This window comes from Mobula hypostoma, chromosome X2 (assembly GCF_963921235.1).
Source record: "Mobula hypostoma chromosome X2, sMobHyp1.1, whole genome shotgun sequence".
Classification (NCBI taxonomy): domain Eukaryota; kingdom Metazoa; phylum Chordata; class Chondrichthyes; order Myliobatiformes; family Myliobatidae; genus Mobula; species Mobula hypostoma.
This window is the reverse complement of record NC_086129.1, coordinates 24252214-24271716: the sequence shown is the minus strand read 5'-3', so window position 1 is coordinate 24271716 and position 19503 is coordinate 24252214. Positions and strand designations below refer to the sequence as shown.

At 40.5% G+C, this 19503-nt stretch overlaps 1 protein-coding gene across 4 annotated transcripts in view; it reads right to left on the bottom strand.

Moving 5' to 3' along the window:
* Window positions 1–2700: 2700 nt before the first annotated feature.
* The window catches only part of ccdc15 (coiled-coil domain containing 15), a 54211-nt gene continuing 37408 nt past the window's right edge, over window positions 2701–19503 (bottom strand). For 2 of the 4 annotated variants that reach the window (XM_063038793.1, XM_063038796.1), the window contains exons 6-10: window positions 11748–11867; window positions 7773–7876; window positions 6851–7021; window positions 5040–5188; window positions 2701–3085 (exon numbers count right to left, since the gene is read on the bottom strand). In XM_063038793.1, coding sequence (XP_062894863.1) covers window positions 2967–3085; window positions 5040–5188; window positions 6851–7021; window positions 7773–7876; window positions 11748–11867 — 663 coding nt within the window. In that variant the 3' untranslated portion in view covers window positions 2701–2966. The remainder of the gene's footprint in view (window positions 3086–5039; window positions 5189–6850; window positions 7022–7772; window positions 7877–11747; window positions 11868–19503) is intronic. The other 2 variants (XM_063038795.1, XM_063038794.1) reach the window with 2 other exon arrangements.

Genomic DNA, 19503 nt, shown 5'->3' with positions numbered 1-19503 from the left:
CTCCAATGTCAGCACATCTTTTCTTAGATAAGGGGCCCAAAACTGCTCCCAATACTCCAGGTGTGGTCTTTCTAATGCCTTATAAAGCCTCAGCATTACATCCTTGCTGTTATGTTCTAGTCCTCTCCAAATGAATGCTAACGTTGCATTTACCTTCCTTACCACTGACTCAGCCAGCAGGTTAACCTTTAGGGAATCCTGCACAAGGACTCCCAAGTCCCTTTGCACCTGTTTTTACATTTTCTCCCCATTTAGAAGATAGTCTATGCCTTTATTCCTTCTACCAAAATGCATGACCATACCCTTCCCTACACTATATGTTATCTACCACTTCTTTGTTCATTCTCGTTATGTCTAAATCCTTCTGTAGCCTCTCTGCTTCCTTAACGCTACCTGTCCCTCCACCTATCCTTGTATTGTCCACAAAGCCATCAATTCTGTCATCCAAATCATTGACATATAACATGGAAAGAAGTGGTACCAACACTGACCCATGCAGAACTAGTCAGTGGCAGCCAACCAGAAATGGCCCCCTTTATTCCTCTGTTTTGCCTGCCGCCAGTCATCCAATCCTCTACCCATGCTAGTATCTTTCCTTTAATGCCATGGGCTCCTACCTTGCTTAGCCAGACATCCCACCCTGCAAAAACTCATTTCAGGGAGGTAGCACCATCAACTTGCGGGAGACTTCCGGGAGAGGTGGGATGTCTGCAATAGAGTAGCTCCTTAGCAGCTAGTCAGCTAGTTTAAATAACGTTAGCTATGCTAATGAACAAATGACACCTGTTAAACTCACCTCAACATGTCTTTCACAGTCTTAACCCACCATGGGCAATAGAAAAGTCACTGTTGCGAACAGTGCAGCGAGCAACACTGTCATTACCTTGACCCCTATTAGGCAGGGGTACACTTTGGTATAGTCTGGGGAGACATACGTTTTATATTTTTTTGGAACACACTGCCATGGCGCGCTCTCTCTCTCTCTGGTGGTCACTCGCTCGCTCTCAAAAAAAAATTGATTTCTGTGATATTGTATATAATTTGCGGACATCAGGGAGCCACTATTAATATGCGGGAGACTCCCGGAAGTTCCGGGAGAGGTGGGATGTCTGGCTTAGCAGCCTCATGTGCAGCACCTTGTCAATGGCCTTCTGGATATCCAAGTAAACAACATCCACTGATTCTACTATGTCCATCTTGGCTGTTAGTTCCTCAAAAAATTCCAACAGATTTGTCAGTTAAAGAAACCAGGCTGATTTTGGCCTACTTTATCATGTGCCTCCAAGAAACCCTGAAACCACATCCTTAATTATGGACACTGTCCCAACTACTGAAGTCAGGTTAACTGACCAATAATTTGATTTCTTTTGCCTCCCTCCCTTCTCAAAGAATCGAGAGACATTTGCCATTTTTCGAGTCCTCCAGAATCATTCCAAAATATAGTGATTCTTGAAAGATCATCACTAATGCCTCCATAATCTCTTTAGCTACCTCTTTCAGAACCACTAAGTGTCAGAAGGTAAACACTGGAAACTTATAAATGTAACAGTCTGGAAATGAAAGAGATGTTGGACATCTTATGAATGCCCGTCTTATAGACATAGATGGATAGCTGTGGAGAAAATCTGGTAGAAATTTATACAATGTTGTTGAGTGCTGTGGAAAGGTTCAGAAGAACAACAAAGGATGTTGCAACACAGCAACATTGATTTGGATCTTAATGCTGCAAGGGTAGTAGCAAACTGAAGAAATTTAAATAATGTTTTATGGCGCAAAATGTTCAAAGAACCATTGGATTCTATTGTTGCTTCAGTGGGGCACACATGGGAAAGTTGAGTAGCTGGGCAATGAGTAGGAAAAGAATCGAGTAAGCAGAGATAGAATGCATTTGATCAGCACCCAAATGACGAACATATTATTGATATCAAAAACTAATTCTGTGAAGACATTCGTGGGACACTGATTCGTGTACCTTCCAAACACTTAAAGTGTAATACACAAATGATTCTACAGATGCTGGAAATCTTGAGCAATACACAAAATGCTGGATGAACTCAGCAAGTCAGGGCACCTATCATTAATGTGAATGGTTTATTAACAGTAACACTTGCTGATAACACAGTATTGTTTTCACAAGTTAGGCAACAAGGCATAGGAGAAGAATTAGGCCATTCAGCCCACTGAGTCTGCTCCACTGCTTTCCTCCGATTTATTTTCCCCTCTCAACCACATTCTCCTGCTTTATAGTGTTATACAACTAAGCTCATTCTTGAAAATGGTAAAAGTACAAATTGCAGAAAGTGGTCACCTGCAGTAAATCTTAAATGCATACATTCTCCCTCTCTTATTTGAGTCATCATCTACAACAAGACAGCCCGTGCATACATGAAATTTATCCAGTGATTCTGATCGTGGTTAATTATTCTCTCCAAAACATCTCACCATAAGGAACTCCAATTACAGTGTGGGTTGGCGTTAACATTTTGTTTTTTCTTATTATTATTGATATATTGTTTAACTTGGTTGATAGTTTAACTCTTATTGTACATATTGATATGTTGACTTGATTATATCAATGTATATTTTTTGTTGTTGATTTTCAATAATAAAAAGATTTAACATGGTACAGTGTGGGTTGGAGGTGGAAGACTGAAGTATATAATTGTAAAACATCAAGTAATGAAACACTATTGTTTGTAGTAGTCCTTTATTATTACTGATTTAGACAATTTTTCTTTAAAATTATCTCCTATGGAAATATTTTTTCAATTTTATTAAACTTAATGCTCAATTGAAAAAGTTCAGAAAAGTGGTTAAATATCTTTAAAATCAGTTTTTCATACAAAAACACATTAAATAACTTATCAAACACAACTGTTAATAAAAATACCACACATTATCTAATCACACTTTACACATTGAGTCTTACAGTGAAAATTTATTAGCCAACTGTATCCCAAAGTGAATTACTTCTTGGCTAGACATAAATTCATTAATGCAAGTTTCTTCATTGAGGAACGATTTCTGTAATGTTCATCCCAAGCATCATATGAAGATAACACAGATTGCAGTGCTTTGGAGTATCCTGCACAATCAAGGAGAAATAGGGAGACAAAATTTAAAATAAAATGAAGCACATCTTGGAACTTATCTTGATTATACCAGCTGAAACTGAACCCAAACTGTGCAAAAGGCAAACTTAGAATACCCCACAAATCAATAATCTCTAATTTTATTTAAGTTATATGTATTTACTTATTATCATTTTAAAACATCACATAAAACCTGTAGGAAAGTGAGCCTTTCAGCAAGAGGCATTATACAGAACCCAAAAGCTTTGACTGCTAGGAAATGTATGGTACAAATATCTGAGGAACTAGATGAATTTTGAAGTTTCCAAAAGAACAAACAATGCTTATTATCTGATGTAATGTCAAACAAAGTACATCATTAATAAGTTTCTGAATTCAAGCTAAGTGCAGTATAATTGCAGAAAACTGGATGCTAAAATCAAAACAATTAGATCCAATTAAAGCCAATCATACAGCCTTAAAGGACACCATAGAACATTCAACACAGTACCAGAATTACCAGCAATTTACCACAGCAGATGTACCTTGCTACCTGCTTGTAAAAGAGATTGCTTTAATTAAGGCTTATTAATGCATGTTAAAAACTAACAAAACAAATTGTTTAGCAAAATTATAATCTTAATTACAGAATACATTTTACTAAAACTCAGTAACTGTCAAGAGTGCTGTGTGTATTCTTTAAGCTACGCTTACATCCCCAACAACTCCTTCTGAAGTCCATTTAATTTTAAATATCCGATTATTTTACCATGGTCATTAATGTTTAGCTTTGTGCTAGTGATTTCACATTATAAATGTTGTGAATTTAATAGGTCCTAGTTAATGTATATTTAAATTCAACCTCATTGTTTATGGCTAATGACCACTCTATGCAAATTATGTTCCAGATTTTTATCAACATTGTTTAGCTTTAAGGTGAGAGGGGAGAAATTTAAAGTAGACTCAAAAATGCCCCGATGAGACCCTTCATCAAGACACTTTTGTGTGTGTTACTCCGGATTTCCAACATCTGTAAATTCTCTTGTGTTTAGACCTGGGTGACAAGTTAGTCACATAGAGGGTAGTGAATATTTGAAACAAGCTGTCATAAGCGTAGTAAAGGTAAATACTATTTCAATGTTTAAAACGTGGGGGCAGCACGGTAGCATTGGCAGCATCGTATCATAATGGTTAGTGCATCCCTTTATAGCATCAGCAATCACCGATCAGGGTTTAATACCCGCCACTATCTGTAAAAAAAAATTACACAATCTCGCCATGACCTTGTGGGTTTTTTTTTCCCCCCGTGTGTTCTGGTCTTCTCCCACATTCTAAAAATGTACGGTTAGGGTTAGGGTTAGTTGTGGGCATACTATGTTAGCACCTCGCACAATCCTCGCTGATTTGATGCAAACACATTTCACTGTATGTTTCAATGAACAAGTGATAAATAGAACAAATTTTTAAAAATTAGAACTGAATTTGGACAGGTACTTGGATAAGAAAGAAGTAGAAAGATGAGGGCCTAATAACAGAAAATGTGATTAGCATCAACAGGCGTCACATTTGGCATTGACAAAGTGGACTAAAAGGCCTGTTTCTTTGCTTTATGTCTCCATGATTCTATGAGTTTAATTAATATAATTTAGAATTAGGGATATGGGGTGATGCATAGAGGGAATCCGAATATCACGTAAATAATGAAAAAGTAGTTCCAATCTGATCATTTAATCTTTAAAAAAATAAGAATGTCGAAACTTTCTGATACCTTTAACTAACATAAATTATATATTGCATATAGAAATTCCTGTAAGTATATATTGCACAGAATTGATCAATTTGTCTTGCAACTCTTTGATCAAATAAATTGAGGCTTTTAATGGTGAAAATTTCTTTTGACAATTTACAAAATGCAAATATTTAGAAAACTAATTCTGTAAGTATTGTCATCCAGTTTTAAAGGCATACCTTTTGGGTTTTTGTAGAAGACACAATTATTTGCGCACTTGTCTGGATGCGAATCCCAGAAATCAGATCCACAGCAGCAGAGTGGAGGCAAATCGGTATTCCACAATTTAATTTTTTCCATCATCTGTGCTCTTAAAGCTTCTATATATCTGCAAAAAAAAAGTGGCATAAAACCCATTTAGCAGCAAATCACACAGCCATTATGAATCATTATATGGATATAATTGACAAATTAAATTTGCTTAAATTTAATCCTACCAATTTTTGCCTCAAAACTACATTTTCTATTCTGCCATCATGATTTGATTTATTCAAGGCCAATGAACAGTCTTAAACAGATGAGCATTGCTTCTCAGCAACCTAATTTTAAAACAGTTTCTCATATCAGCATGGGGTTGAAAGAAAATCTGAAGCTGCAAACTAAAGTAAACACAAATCTACCAGATTTTATTATGAAATTTATATTGGGTGAAGAGTCACTAATGAAGATTATTTTATTTCTTCTATGTGACAGACCAGTTTTGAATGTTATTTTTCCACTGAGATAATACTTAAGAACTTACCATATTAATTTCACCCACTTTTAGATTTTTAAACCACTAACATATTAATTGAAGACTCTTTCCAACATCCTGCATCCCATAGCATGCTTTGCAAGCATAGCATTTCACAATTCTAAAATAACTAGGTAGGTTTGTGACAAACTTGAAAGTATTCGAGCTGCTCAGTAAATCATGAATGTGATTAAAATGTGAGCTTTATTCCCCAGCAGTTAACATGAATTCATTCACATTGGGCAGTACAATAGTGTAGCGGCTCGCGTAACGCTATTACAGCATCAGCGACCCAGATTCAATTCTTACCACTCTCTGCAGGAGTTTGTATGACTGCATGGGTTTCCTCCGGGTGCTCCAGTTTCCTCCTCCCACATTGCAAAGACGTAAGCGTTAGTAGGTTAAATGTTACTTGGGTGTAATTGGGCAGTGCGGGTTTGTTGGGCCAGAGGATCTGTTACCTTGCTATATACGTAAACTAAACATTACCCTGAGACAAAGATAAATTCCAAATACTTATTGGTAGAATAGTAAACATAATGCTTCTTATTGATTCCTCAGGTCTATCAGGTTCACATCATCAACATCGCAGATATATCAAAACTTCAGAAATTGAATACATGTTAAATGGTAAGAATTTGTTGTGCTTGGTAGGGACTCCAATGAATTTCAAGTTCAATTACATGCTTTGCACCTTAGGATCACAAAGCTGTGTTTCAACACACATTTTTTTACACTTACATTACATCTTCAACATTGTTTGTATCTGTATTTACTAACAGGGCCTAATATTACGTTAATTTTAAAGAGCTTCTTGCCTTTCTTCCATATCAACAAGCATAATTTTACAAGAGAAAGGGATAGCTTCCTTGCTTGGCTAACTCTTGTTGCTGTTCTACAATACTGTAGAGAAAGGTTGGAGAGATGTCACAGCCTAGCCCGAGTTCAGGTGGCACTGGGATTTAATTTGTGGTAGATCTTTTGGTTAGTAATCACAGCTTTCAAATCAAAAGACAAATGGAGATGAATTTCTAAGAGCAATCAAGTTTAAGAAAGGTTCACCACAATCTCTCTCAGCTGACAGGTTGAGGAAGGCCAAGTGATGTTGCTCCTTTCATTATTTTTATCATGCAAAGTAGATCACATCCATTGTACTTTTGAAGAATAAACAGCAGTACTGTTTAGAGGACAATTTAATTGGTGACTGTTATTGAACTGATTAACTAGACACAATGTTCTTAAAATCAGATTGTGTACCTTGTACTCTCTCTATTTCGTTGGCTTTTGTCTTTATCTGCTCTCTTCTGTGTTTCCTCTTCCTTTAAATGCACAGTCCTTACACTTTCAGTCACAAATTCTCTTTGATGAGTGTGCTCAATCATCCTTTTCTCTTGTGCCTTTCTTAGTTTCTCTTTTTCTTCCTTAATTCTGGATTTTAAAAAGTAACAGATTCAGATCTGAGGTAAAGACATCTAAAAGCTGTGGGGAGTATATATGAGCATGAGTAAACAAAGCCAAACAGAATCACTTTGTCACTTTTTCACTCTCCAGTAATATACTCAAGTATTAATAAATTATTAACATAATGCAATGCTTTACTTTTTGCCCAAAGCTGCTTCTGACAAATCAATTCCCATAAAATATCATTTATCAGAGTTCAAATATTTATGCTCATTAACAATTTTTTTTAAGAGCCAATTTTTCTGTGGTGAAGTTCTCAGAATAAAAACAGGAAAACAAGTGGATTCTGTTTTCCGACTTGAAGCAGCAATTAACCTGTTGAGCTATAGCCTTGCCTCAATGGCTACATAGAGTTCCAGCAGTCAGTGCTGCTATCTCAGTTCCAGCATCCCTGTATGATCCTAACCTTGAGGGCTGTCCATATGGAGTTCCAATGTTTCCCTTGTGACTATGGTTTTCCCCAAAGTGCTCTGGTTTCCTCCCATATCCCAAACATGAGCAGATTAATTGGCAAATTTACATTACTCCCAAATCTAAGATGATGTCAAAATTACGCATGGGGAGTTGATGGTGATCGTAAGAAAAAATAAATGCAGGGAGTTTAAGGAAATAGGGTGATGGAAAAGGGATTTTGTTCTGCTAGGAGCCAGCACAGATCAAAGGGCTATCAGACCTCCTTTTGTGTCATTCTAAGTACAAGATAAAATATATCACTCACTTTGCTATTCTCTTCAAATGTTGTTGTTGGCGTTGTTGTTCTTTCACCTGCTCTCGTTCAATATCCATGAAGAGGCGACGATACATCATATACTGGCTACCACGCTGCGGGACATAGATCAAAGTGTTACTCTTGCATTTTGTGGAGTGCTAATTATTTTCAGACTACTGTACCTGAGGGAAACAGACCCCTCTTTGAAACTGCAATGTAATTTTGAGTTCTTGGACCACTTTCATATTTGAAAGCATCTGTAGCACTGAGATGGCTCAAAGTTCATTAAAGGGCTCACTACCTTGTTCGACTGTGTTGATGCCACAACCAAGAAAGCTCACCGATGCCATTACTTCCTCAGGAGGCTAAAAAATTTGGCATGCTCCCATTAACCTTTACCAGTTTTGGTTGATGCTTCACAGAAAGCATTCTATCTGGATGCCAACAGTTTGTTATGGCAACTACTCTGCATGTGACCACAAGAAACTCCAGGGAGTTGTGGACACAGTTCAGCAAATCACCAATTTCCCCTCTATGGACTCTGTCTATACTTCTCACAGTAGAACAAAGAAATACAACAAAATCAATGAGAAACTACACATGAACAAAACTGACAATGTGCAAAAGACAAACTGCAAAAACAAACAAGCTACTGAACTCCCCGCCACCAACCAGGTTTCATCACGTATGAAGCACCAGTAGCGTTAAACTGTCTACTTTATAACTTGTGTCGTAAATGCACCTTATTAGTTGTTAATTTATTTGTGGTAATATTACTTTGTGTTGTGCTCGTGAGTTATATGTACTGTAATGTGCACCTTGGTCCGGAGGAATGTTGTTTCATTTGGTGGTATAAATGTGTACAATTCAATGACAATAAACTGAACTTGAATTTGTGGTCTGTAAGTGAGGAAATTGAGGATCCAGTTGCACAAAGAGGTATCGAGGGCTAGGTCTTGGAGCTTATTGATTAGTTTTGAGGGTGTGATATTGTTGAATGCTGAGCTGTAGTCAATGAAGAGCATCCTGATGTATGCATCTTCACTGTCCAGATGTTTCAGGGCTGAGTGAGGAACCATATTCACTGTTGACCTGTTGTGACAGTAAACATATTGGAGTGGATCCATATGTATCAAATGAGTAATGAAAAGAAAGGTTATTTGACTTCAATAATATGTTAGGGCTGCATGCACTTCAGTTGACTTTTAGGTAAACAGATGCTATAGTAAGCAATTCGACACCTTAAACCTATTCTTATCCTTATTCATAGCAATCTTAAAACTTAAGGAGGTGATTAACATTTCCTAAATATTCCCCCACTGATAGGACACCTAGCTCATTTCCAATGGCTCCTCCTCTATTTTGATTATCCATATATTGTTTTAAGAAACTCTTGGATGCACCCAACAATACTTAATAGTTCTTGCATTAAAATACACACATCAACACTTCCGACCCATCATGTATATTACCGTGCTCCTGCCTGTCCTGATCAACTGGTCATGACACCTACCTTCCCTTAAATCCCTCTGCTTTCTAACCTGGTGTTCTGGTTCCTGTTTGGTTATATATTTGAGAAACACTAGTTGTCCACGCAGGCATTTCCAGTTAAGATCACTGGAAAACAATGAGAAAATGGAACTGTGACATTGCTCTGACTCTGGGATCATTGAGATTAGATGTAGTAACCATACCAACATCTAAACTCAAATGAGCTAACTGAAATAAAACAACATTTGGGAGGAAGAAGCAGAGTTAGTGATGCAGGTTGATGACCCCAAATTAGGATTAGATAAAGTTAAAAATCAAATACATTTTACTTAACATAGTGTTAGGATGGGAAAGAAACTCAGGGTACGTCCACACTACACCGGATAATTTTGAAAACGAAGCTTTTGCTCTTCGTTTTGACCTCCCGTCCACACTGAGCCGGCATTTTCAGCCCCCGAAAACGGAGATTTTCAGAAACGGTCTCCAGAATGAATAAATCTGAAAACGCCGAATATCTGTTGTAGTGTTTACGGGGTAACTGGAGAGATTTAAAAACGCTGTCATGACAACACCTCAACAACAATGCTTTTTCTGCTTCTGCTTGGTACCGCGCAAGCACTGCCGTACGGCTGTTATAACGCGCAGTCGGTGTGAACGGCGTGAGAGTTAAATTGTAAAGTGAGCTTTTTTGACTATTTTAAAACGCTGTCATGACGTGCCGGAACAGATTGCCGCAGTGCAGCATTTCATTGTTTTCTTGAACGCAACCCCCCGCATAACCTAACAATTTCAGAACAGACGGCAACGAGACTGAAGCCAAAAGAGTTAGAAATGTACTCACCAAATACTTTGACCCATAGCTTACTGAATAAATAAGTATACTCACTTTGCCCTGTTTTCTGTCCTTGCTTGTATGAAGGTGGTTTACCTATTTATGCAAGTACTTCTCTGGCAATAGATGTGTAACAGCCTAATGTAACATTGTATGGAAATACAAGATAACACTGATACAGACATGTTTTATACATTTAACAAGGTGCTTTATTAATGCCACAGAGTTAGTCAGTTTTTCAATGTTCGTCATCAGCCAGGTCATACTGTCCGTGAACTCCCTGTCGGTTGCCTCCATACGCTCCAGTATTTGTTTTTTTTTTAGTTTTAAGTCCTCCTATGCGAGATCCAAGAGCAATTCCTTTTAAGTTTTTCTACTCTGTAACTGGACAAACGCGCACCAAGTATATCGTTTCCTCTTCGCTCGTTTTCTGTGTGTCCTGCACATGCCCAGTAGGAGGAGATTCGCCCAAATATCCGTCTAATGTGGACGGAGATATTTTGAAAAATGCTTAGTGTGGACGCCTGTCGTTTTTACTCAAAACTGGCGTTTTCAAAATTATCCGGCGTAGTGTGGACGTAGCATCAAAGCATATGTGATTGGAGGGAGACCAAGACAGCCGAAATGACAAAAGGTGATAGTGTTAGCTGAAAGAGTATGGTGAAGACTTGTTAATTGCAAATAGATTGGGAAATAGTGAGTCCTGATGAAGGGCCTCAGCCTGAAATGGTGACTGTTCATTTCCCGCCATAGATACTGCTGACCTGCAGATTTCCTCCAGAATTTTATGTATGTTGTTCTGGAATTCCAGCTTCTGCAGAATCGCTTGTATTTATGAGATGGGGAAATCATGTACGAAGGGAGTCTGGTAATCATGCAAATAGAAGATGAACAAGGATAGCACAGTGGAAAAACACGTAATGTTGCTACATTCAAGCTCCACTGACCCGAGTTCAACCTGACCTCTGTTCCTGTTTATTTTGAAGATGCAATCTGTTCTTATGAATATGTTGGCTTCCCCAGATGCTGAATTTTCCTCCCACATTACAAAAAGATGCTAGTTGGGAAGTTTCAATGATTACTGTAAATTACCTTGGCATAGACGGATGTTAGGAGAATCAGGGTGAAGATGATGGGCTTTGGAGAGTATAGTTTACAGGTAGAGTGTTGGATTAGGCTTTTGACGCAAATGTTGAGTCAGCACAGATCTGACAGCCAAATGGGCTCCTCCTATATCACAAGAAAATATCAAAATGGCAAGAAAGAAAAAAAACTGAAACACAAAACACTGCAGTTGCAGGAAAGATAAAAGAGAATGATGGAAGGGTCCAGCAACATCTGCGGGAACAGAAAAACTGAGTTAATTGCCTTCCATTAGAACTGGCTAGTTCAGACACAACTGGTTTTCTGAAAGTGTTAATTTTAATGCCGGGCCTGGGGGCTGTAACATGCCTAATATGAAGATGCTTTCTGGAGCTTTAATGGGATTTTCAGTTGAAATTCTGAATTTTCCGTGTTCGGGAGCAGCAGGCAAGTTATTAGAAAGCATACAAGGTAAATATCAGATTCTTGGTTCCCTACCAATCATTGTCGCAAAATAAAGCTAGTCTTCTTCCATTAATAAGTCAATTTGTTGAACTCATTTCAAAGAAAGAACACACCTGTTTTTTGCTCTCTTCCTGGTCCACACCAGGTTGCAGAATGAGTGTTGCCTTGTAGTCAGTACTAAATCCAAGGGAGGAACCCGTGGGGTAAGGCTCACGATAAAGTCTGATACAAGGCTGAAATATATTAAAAAATTAGAGTTCCTATTACTTAAAGTTTTAAACAATTTTCTAAACTATGCAGATTTAATGCTGTACAAGTACTCCACGCTGATCCCCCCTGACTTTATAAACTTTTTTTTACTTTATCACAATAAAGTATCACATTTGAAACTAATTTAAAACTCTATAATATTGTTTGGTCTTGGTTCCCATCCACTAACACTATAGACCTACAGTACATTATCTCAAACAATACTCAAACTCCACTTTTTTGGGGGTTAGTTTTCAATCCTCCAAACCTCTCTTCCATCACCATATTTTTCATCTCTGTCCTCATGATCATTCCAATTTACAACATTCTCCACCCCACTTCTTCTTACTCTCTAGATCAATCACTTACTTGACTTATGCTCTTTATCCCTCCTTTGACATTTCATACTGACATCCCATGACAACGACTCAGTCCTATTCTGTCAACATTCACACCCAACACACCCATGAGATAATAAATTTTACTTTTAAAACAGCAAATACTGGAGACATACAGTAGATCAGGCAGCATCTTTGGGAAGGGGCAAGGTGAACTTAAATCTCCTTTCTGCATTACTTGCCTCCTTTCATCTTGACATCTGCCACTAGAACATAGGCTCATTTACAGATAAACTTGATGTGAATATTGTAAATACAGGATCAGTGTCAAGACTTTCAGATACCTGACTGAAGGACAATGATACAACACTGTTAATGATGCCTTCCTGTCCTTCCACTACTTGCCCAGTTCAGACTGGTGCACTGGTGGTATGGGCGATCATCAAATGAAAGGCATCATCTGCTTGCCACCTCCATCTCCTTGCCTATCAGAACACTAAGGATTTAAGATTATCAGTGACAACTCTGCAGCTAGCATGAAAACTTGTTTTTGTGTGGGCAGAATATTTCCACAACTGGCAAGCACACCTGATGCCAGAGTAACGTAGGACAGTCCAAATGGAAGGATGAGCTTGCTCCAAATACACCAAGTTAATTTGTACGCCTCTAAATGACAGGTGAAAAGTGAAATTTTGTGGTTTATGTTTGGGTTTAAGCTGATAAGGAGTTTGTCAGCCTTGCTGGAGCAACTGTTACAAGACTATAACATATAGGAGCAGAATTAGGCTATTTGGCCCATCGAGTCTGCTCCACCATTTCATCATGGCTGATCCATTTCCCCCTCAGTGGCATTTACAATTTTCTAGTCCTCCGGAACCATGTCAGAATCAACTGATTCCTGAAAGGTCATTACAGGTGTCCCCCACTTTTCGAACGTTCGCTTTACGAAACCTCAGTTACGAAAGACCTACATTAGTTCCCTGTTTTCGCAAACAGAAGGTGTTTTCACTATTACGAAGAAAGGCAGCGCGCAGGGAAAAGCAGCGCGCGATAAAGGCAGCGCACGAAAAAAAAACAGCACGTTCCGTGAGCAGCTGCTCTCCCCCGGATTCAGAACAGCATACTCGCCGGCATTGCTTAAACTTGTGCCCGTGGGCAGCCGTTTGCAAGATGAGTTCTAAGGTATTGGAAAAGCCTAAAAGAGCTTGTAAGGGTGTTACACCTAGTGTAAAACTAGACATAATTAAGCGTTTCGATCGTGGTGAACGAAGTAAGAACAACGTGAGTTTGGCTTGTAGAAGTTGACAAAGATGATGTTGAAGAGGTTTTGGCATCACATGACCAAGAACTGATAGATAAAGAGCTGATGCAATTGGAAGAGGAAAGGATAACAATTGAAACCGAATGAGTAATGATAAAGTACGACTTTAATTTTGAAAGGGTACGTAACTTTAGGGCATATTTGCAAGATGGTTTGAGTGCTTACAAAGAACTGTATAATAGAAAAATGCGCGAGGCTTAGCAGTCAAGCAGGCCGTCCACAGCAACCAGAGCAGACGACGAACCTCGACCTTCGACATCGAGGCAGGCAGAGATAGGAGAAGATGAGCTGCCTGGCCTGATCAACGATGAGATGACACCCCAGTGACCCACCACCCCACCCCCCAGTCCACGGACAGATACCGATTCGCGGAGAATGCAGCAGTAGCCGGGAGGCACTCAGCACATCTTTAAGAAAAAAGCCGAAATAAACATGCTAATTAATTAGGTGCCGCCCGTACTAACCTGTACTAATGCCTCCACAATTTCTTCGGCCACCTCTTTCAGAACCCTGGGGTGTAGACCATCTAGTCCAGATGACTTGTCTACCTTCAGACCTTTCAGTCTCCCAAGCACGTTTCCCCTAGTAATGGCAAATTTACTCACTTCTGCTCCTTGACACTCTTGAATTTCTGGCATACTTCTTGTGTCTTCCACAGCGAAAACTGATGCAAAATACTTATTCAGTTCGTCTGCCATTTCCTTGTCCCCCATTACTACCTCTCCAGCACATTTTCCAGAGGTCCAGTATCCATTCTCGCTTCTCTTTTACATTTTATATATTTGAAGAAACTTTTGGTATCTTTAATATTATTGGCTAGCTTACCTTCGTATCCCATCTTTTCCTTTCTTATGATTTTTTTTCTTTTTTACTGTAGTTGCCTTCTGTTGGTTTCTAAAAGCTTCATAATCCTCTAACTTCCCATTACCTTTTGCTCTATTATATGCCCCCCTTTGGCTTTTATGTTGGTTTTAACTTCTCGTCAGCCACAGTTGCATCATCCTGTATTTAGAATTCTTCCTCTTCAGGATGTATATATCCTGTGCCTTCCAAATTGCTCCCAGAAATTCCAGCCATTGCTGCTCTCCCATCATCCTTGCTAATATTCTCTTCCAATCAATCTTGGCTAGCTCCTCTCCAATGTTTCTGTAATTCCCTTTGCTCCACTATAATACTGATACATTTGACTTTAGCATTTCCTTCTCAAATTGCGGGATGAATTCTATCATATTATGATCACTGGCCCCTAAGGGTTCTTTTACCTTAAGCTCTCTAATCAATTCCAGCTCATTGCACAACACCCAATCCAGAATAGCGGATCCTCTAGAGGGCTCAACCACGAGCTGCTCTAAAAAGCCACCTTGTAAGCAATCTACAAATTCACCCTCTTGGGATCCAGCACCAACCTGACTTTCCCAATCTATCTGCATATTGAAATCCCCCAAGAATATCATAACATTGCCCTTTTAACATGCATTTTCTATCTCCAGTTGTAATTTGAAGACCACATCTTTGCTACTGTTTGGAGGTCTGTATACAACTCCCATTCAAGGTCTTTTTATCCGTGCAGTTTCTTAGATCTATTCACAATGATTATATACTTTCCAATACTATATCGTGCACTTGTCCCGCTTTTGCCAGGTTATCAGGATAAATAATTTTCAAATTCTTGGATTATATCCATAGTCATATATGTAAAGGTAAATGGGCAGGTATTTTAAGTTCAAGTTTATTGTCACCTGACTACATACAATCAAACTTAACATCCTCTGGACAACTGAGTGCTCACAAACCATGCATTACACAGCACATAAAACAAAATATTATAAGATCGTTCAAAGTGTATATAATATGCAGCACAGATAAACAGTAAACAGCTTGCTGTCCTTGTGACAAGACCTCAGTGATGGCAGGGTATTCATTAGTCTTTCAGCCTGAGGGAAGAAGCTGTTAACCAGTCTAGAAGTCCTAGTCCTGATGCTCCCGTACCTCCCTCCCAATGTAGTGGGTCAAAGAGATTGTGTGATGGGTGGTAGTAATCCTTAACAATGCTTTGGGCCCTTCATCTACAATGCTCCCGGTAAATGTCACAAATAGGGAGCAGAGAGACCCTGGTGATCCTCTCAGCAGTTTTTACTATTCTCTGTAGGATCTTGTGGTCTGATGTCTTGCAGCTTCTGTACCACACAATGATGCAGCCAGACAGGACACTCTTGATGGTGCTCCTGCACAAAGTTGCTAGAATGGGGGCGAGGAGTCTTGCATGTTTCAATCTCCTCAGAAAGGTGTAGATCCTGCTGTGCCTTTTTGACTAATGAGGTGGTATGTGGGTCCAGGTTAGATCGTCTGTTATGTGCACACCAAGGAACTTTGTCCTCTTCATTCTCTCCACGGCAGAGCCATTGATGTGAATGCAGAGTGGTCAACCTGCGCCTTCCTGAAGTCAACAATCATCTCTTTTATCATCCATGTTGAGACTCAGTTGTTGTTCTCACACCATTTGACAAGCTCTCTACCTCCTCCCTGTATGCCAATTCATCATCATTGCTGATGAGGCCAACCATTGTTGTATCATCAGCGAACTTGATGACATGGTTTGATCTGGGTCTAGCAGTACAGTAGCGAGTCAGCAGCATGAGCGGCACCAATGCTCAGCGTGATGGAGCTTGAGGTGTTGCTGACAACTCAGACTGACTGGGGTCTTTCCGTCAAGAAGTCCACAATCCAGTTACACGTCATTGAGATTTGCTGATGTGATGCAAACAAAAGTGACCATGACTCAGCAAGTCAGGCAGCAACATTGCAAAGAGAAATACATTTTAGGCCAGAAACCTTTCTATTTTCCCAAGATATTCCAATAACACTTCTCCAAACACACATGCTTACTACTCATGAAAACAAGTGCAGCAGGCACCCAAGAACATCAGCACCACCTGCAGGTTCTTTTCCAAGTTGCACAGCACCTTGACATGTTTAATGTTGCTGGATCGAAATCTTGGAACTCCCTCATTAACAGAACAGTGTGAGTTGTTTCAGTACAAGGATCGGGGCAGTTCAAGGCCCACTTTTTCATATAATCTCTCAGCAGCTTGGACAATATGGGATGGGCAATAAATGCTGGTCTTTCCAGCAGTGCCAGATCCCAAAACAATGAATAAAAAAAGATACAGCTTGTCGCATCCATCTTAGATCTTATAAAGCAGAACTGGATGGCTGGCAATGATAAACCACCAAGACATCAATAAAGACAGCAATAATGATAACTTTTTCCCAGAAAAATATCTTTGATATTTAAAGACTGATGTTTAAAACCTACAAACTGCCTGGCAGCTTATTTGGGGACACGGTGCTTTTTCGACTGAGTGATAGCCTACTCAGGCTGATATCTCAAAGTCTGAAAGGTGTGAAAATGAAGAAATTACCCATAACACTTTTAGACCTCAAGTCTTCTTTACTCAACTTCAAAACTGCAGCAGAAGTTTCTCTTCTCTTGTTACATACACCTGTTAGGGTGCATTCTCCAGCCTTATAAGGTAACCGTAGCCTTCATCCAGGAGCAGATGTCATCAGGTGGTTCCCAACCCTCACAGAATGTTTCGACCCTTAACCACGACACTCTCCAGTTGGTGGGCCAGCAGTGGTGGCCAAATCACTGCCCATCTGCGCCTGGCTTCCAGCTTCCTTCCTCTCGCCTATTCCAAATCAAACAAGAGGCTCGTTTTGCCTCTTCCCCCATCCTACGAGCTGCTTGTTTTTTGCTCCTTTCGTCCAGGCCCAGAGCTGACAACAACTGCCATGCTGATTTGGCTGGGAAACCTCTGCAGCCGATCTCCACAGGGAACAGCCATGCCTGCTATCCCTTGTCTTTACACTCCAGCACTACGGGCTGGTGCTTCAAGGCCTTCTCTTGTGGGCCTCTTCCCAGCCCTCCTCCCACAGCACAGTCAGCTCATCCAGAATCATTTTCCTGTCTTCAGATGACCACAGTACAACATCTGGGCGTAGGGTTGTATGCACCATATCCGGGAACTGCAGCCTCCTTCCCACATCAACCTTCATCTCCCAGGACCTGGCTGTTAGCAGCAGATTGGGCTTTGGTTGTTTGGTTACGAAAGGCCTGGCTCCCTCTTTGATGAGGGTGATGGCCTTCCTCAAATCTGTGCCAGCCGTCCTCTTCTTGCATCTCTCTCGCTCTAGTGTGTCAGCAAGAGCCAGAAACACCTTATCATGGTGCCACCTATACCGTCCTTGAGTTAGAGCTGTTTTACACCCGGACAGTATATGAGCCAGTGGCGCCTTTTGACCACAGAGCTTACAGTTCGGGTCCTCTCTCATGCCCCATGTGTACAGATGTAATGGCGAAGGAAGGGTGTCATACACGGATTGCAAGAGGAAGGAAATACAGAAGGGCTCCAGACTCCATAACTCTGCCCATGAGATCTTGTGCTTAGGCAGATCCCATTTTGTCCAGGCACCCTGGAACCCTTGTTCCGCTGCCTTTGACATCCGCTTCTCTTCCTCACAGATCCGTACTTCTGCCTGTACCATGTCTCCCCTGTTACTTATGCTTGCATTTCCCCACTGCTGGAAGTGAACTGAGCAGAGGCCTTGCCACCTGACGCAGGGGTTGCCGATGATATCTCGCATCTTCAGAGAACACACTGCGAGCTCCACAGCTGCGTTGGCTGCCCACTTGCGCCCAGATCTGGTTGTAACGCCTGCTTGCTTTACCAAGACGTCATTGGAATCTCTCAAGCTTAATAAGGCTTTGCATTTTGCCACCTTGAGTTCCTCCACAACAGATGACAGTGGAAGCTGTAGTTGCCCAGATCGAATATAGAGGCCCACTGAAGAGAAGCTTGGGGCAACTCCCAACCATCTCCACAGGTGCTTGTTGGTTTTCCTCTTGATGCCCTCTACGGCAGTTGTGGGGAACTCATAAAGTGTGAAGAGCCAGAGAAGCCTGGGCAGAATGCCGTATTGGTACAGCCAGGTCTTGAATTTACCTGAAGTCCGGATTTGTCGATCTTCTTTAGCCATTCGTCTGTCTGCTTCACAGCATTGGTGACATTGGCCCCATCTGTCAGTGACACATTAAACCACTTCCCCAAGCACTTTATCGGGTTATCTTCGATGGAAGGGATGACCTCACCCTGAACTTGGAGGCTAAACTTGCTAGTAACTTTGCCCTTTCTGATCACCATACACCTGGACTTATTGGCCTTGAAGGACATCCTCGCCCAAGTGATTACATTGTCCAGGGTTTCCAATACCCATCTTGCTTGGACATGTGACACAGTTGTTATAGTGATGTCGTCCATGAACCCTCGTAGAGCTGGCTGAACAATGCCCGACTCCAGCGTCGGGCCGCGGGTTACATCTTCTGCTGCTGATAATAGCAGTTTCAGTCCCATATTAAATAGGGGGGGAGATGGTACACCCTGTTGGAATCCCCTTCTGGAGGTCCTGCCAACTAGTTGAGAAATGGGCTGATGTAAATCTGAGTTTGAATCCTCTGAGGTAGCTGGTGATCATGTCTCGAATAGCCACTGGGATGTAATAGTGGTCAAGTCCTTCTAGGATGAGGTCATGTGGAATAGACCCGTAGGCGTTCGCGAGGTCTAACCAGACACCTGTTAGGTCGCCTTTTTTCTGCTTGGCCTCACGGATCAAATGACTAATCATTGAGGTGTGTTCCAGACACCCCAAAAAGCCTGGAATACCGCCTTTATGAATGGATGTGTTGATATAGCGGTTCTGCATCATGAAGAAGTCAGCCTTTTTGCGAGCACAGAAAAGAAAATCTTACATTCCCAATCCAGGAGAGAAATTGTCCGAAACTGGGCAATTGTGGAAGAATCCTCTTCCTTTGGAATAAAGCATCCCTCTGCCAATTTCCAACTTGATGGAATAGTACCTTTGGTCCAGATCTTTCTCATGACCTTTCCACAGCCTCTGAAG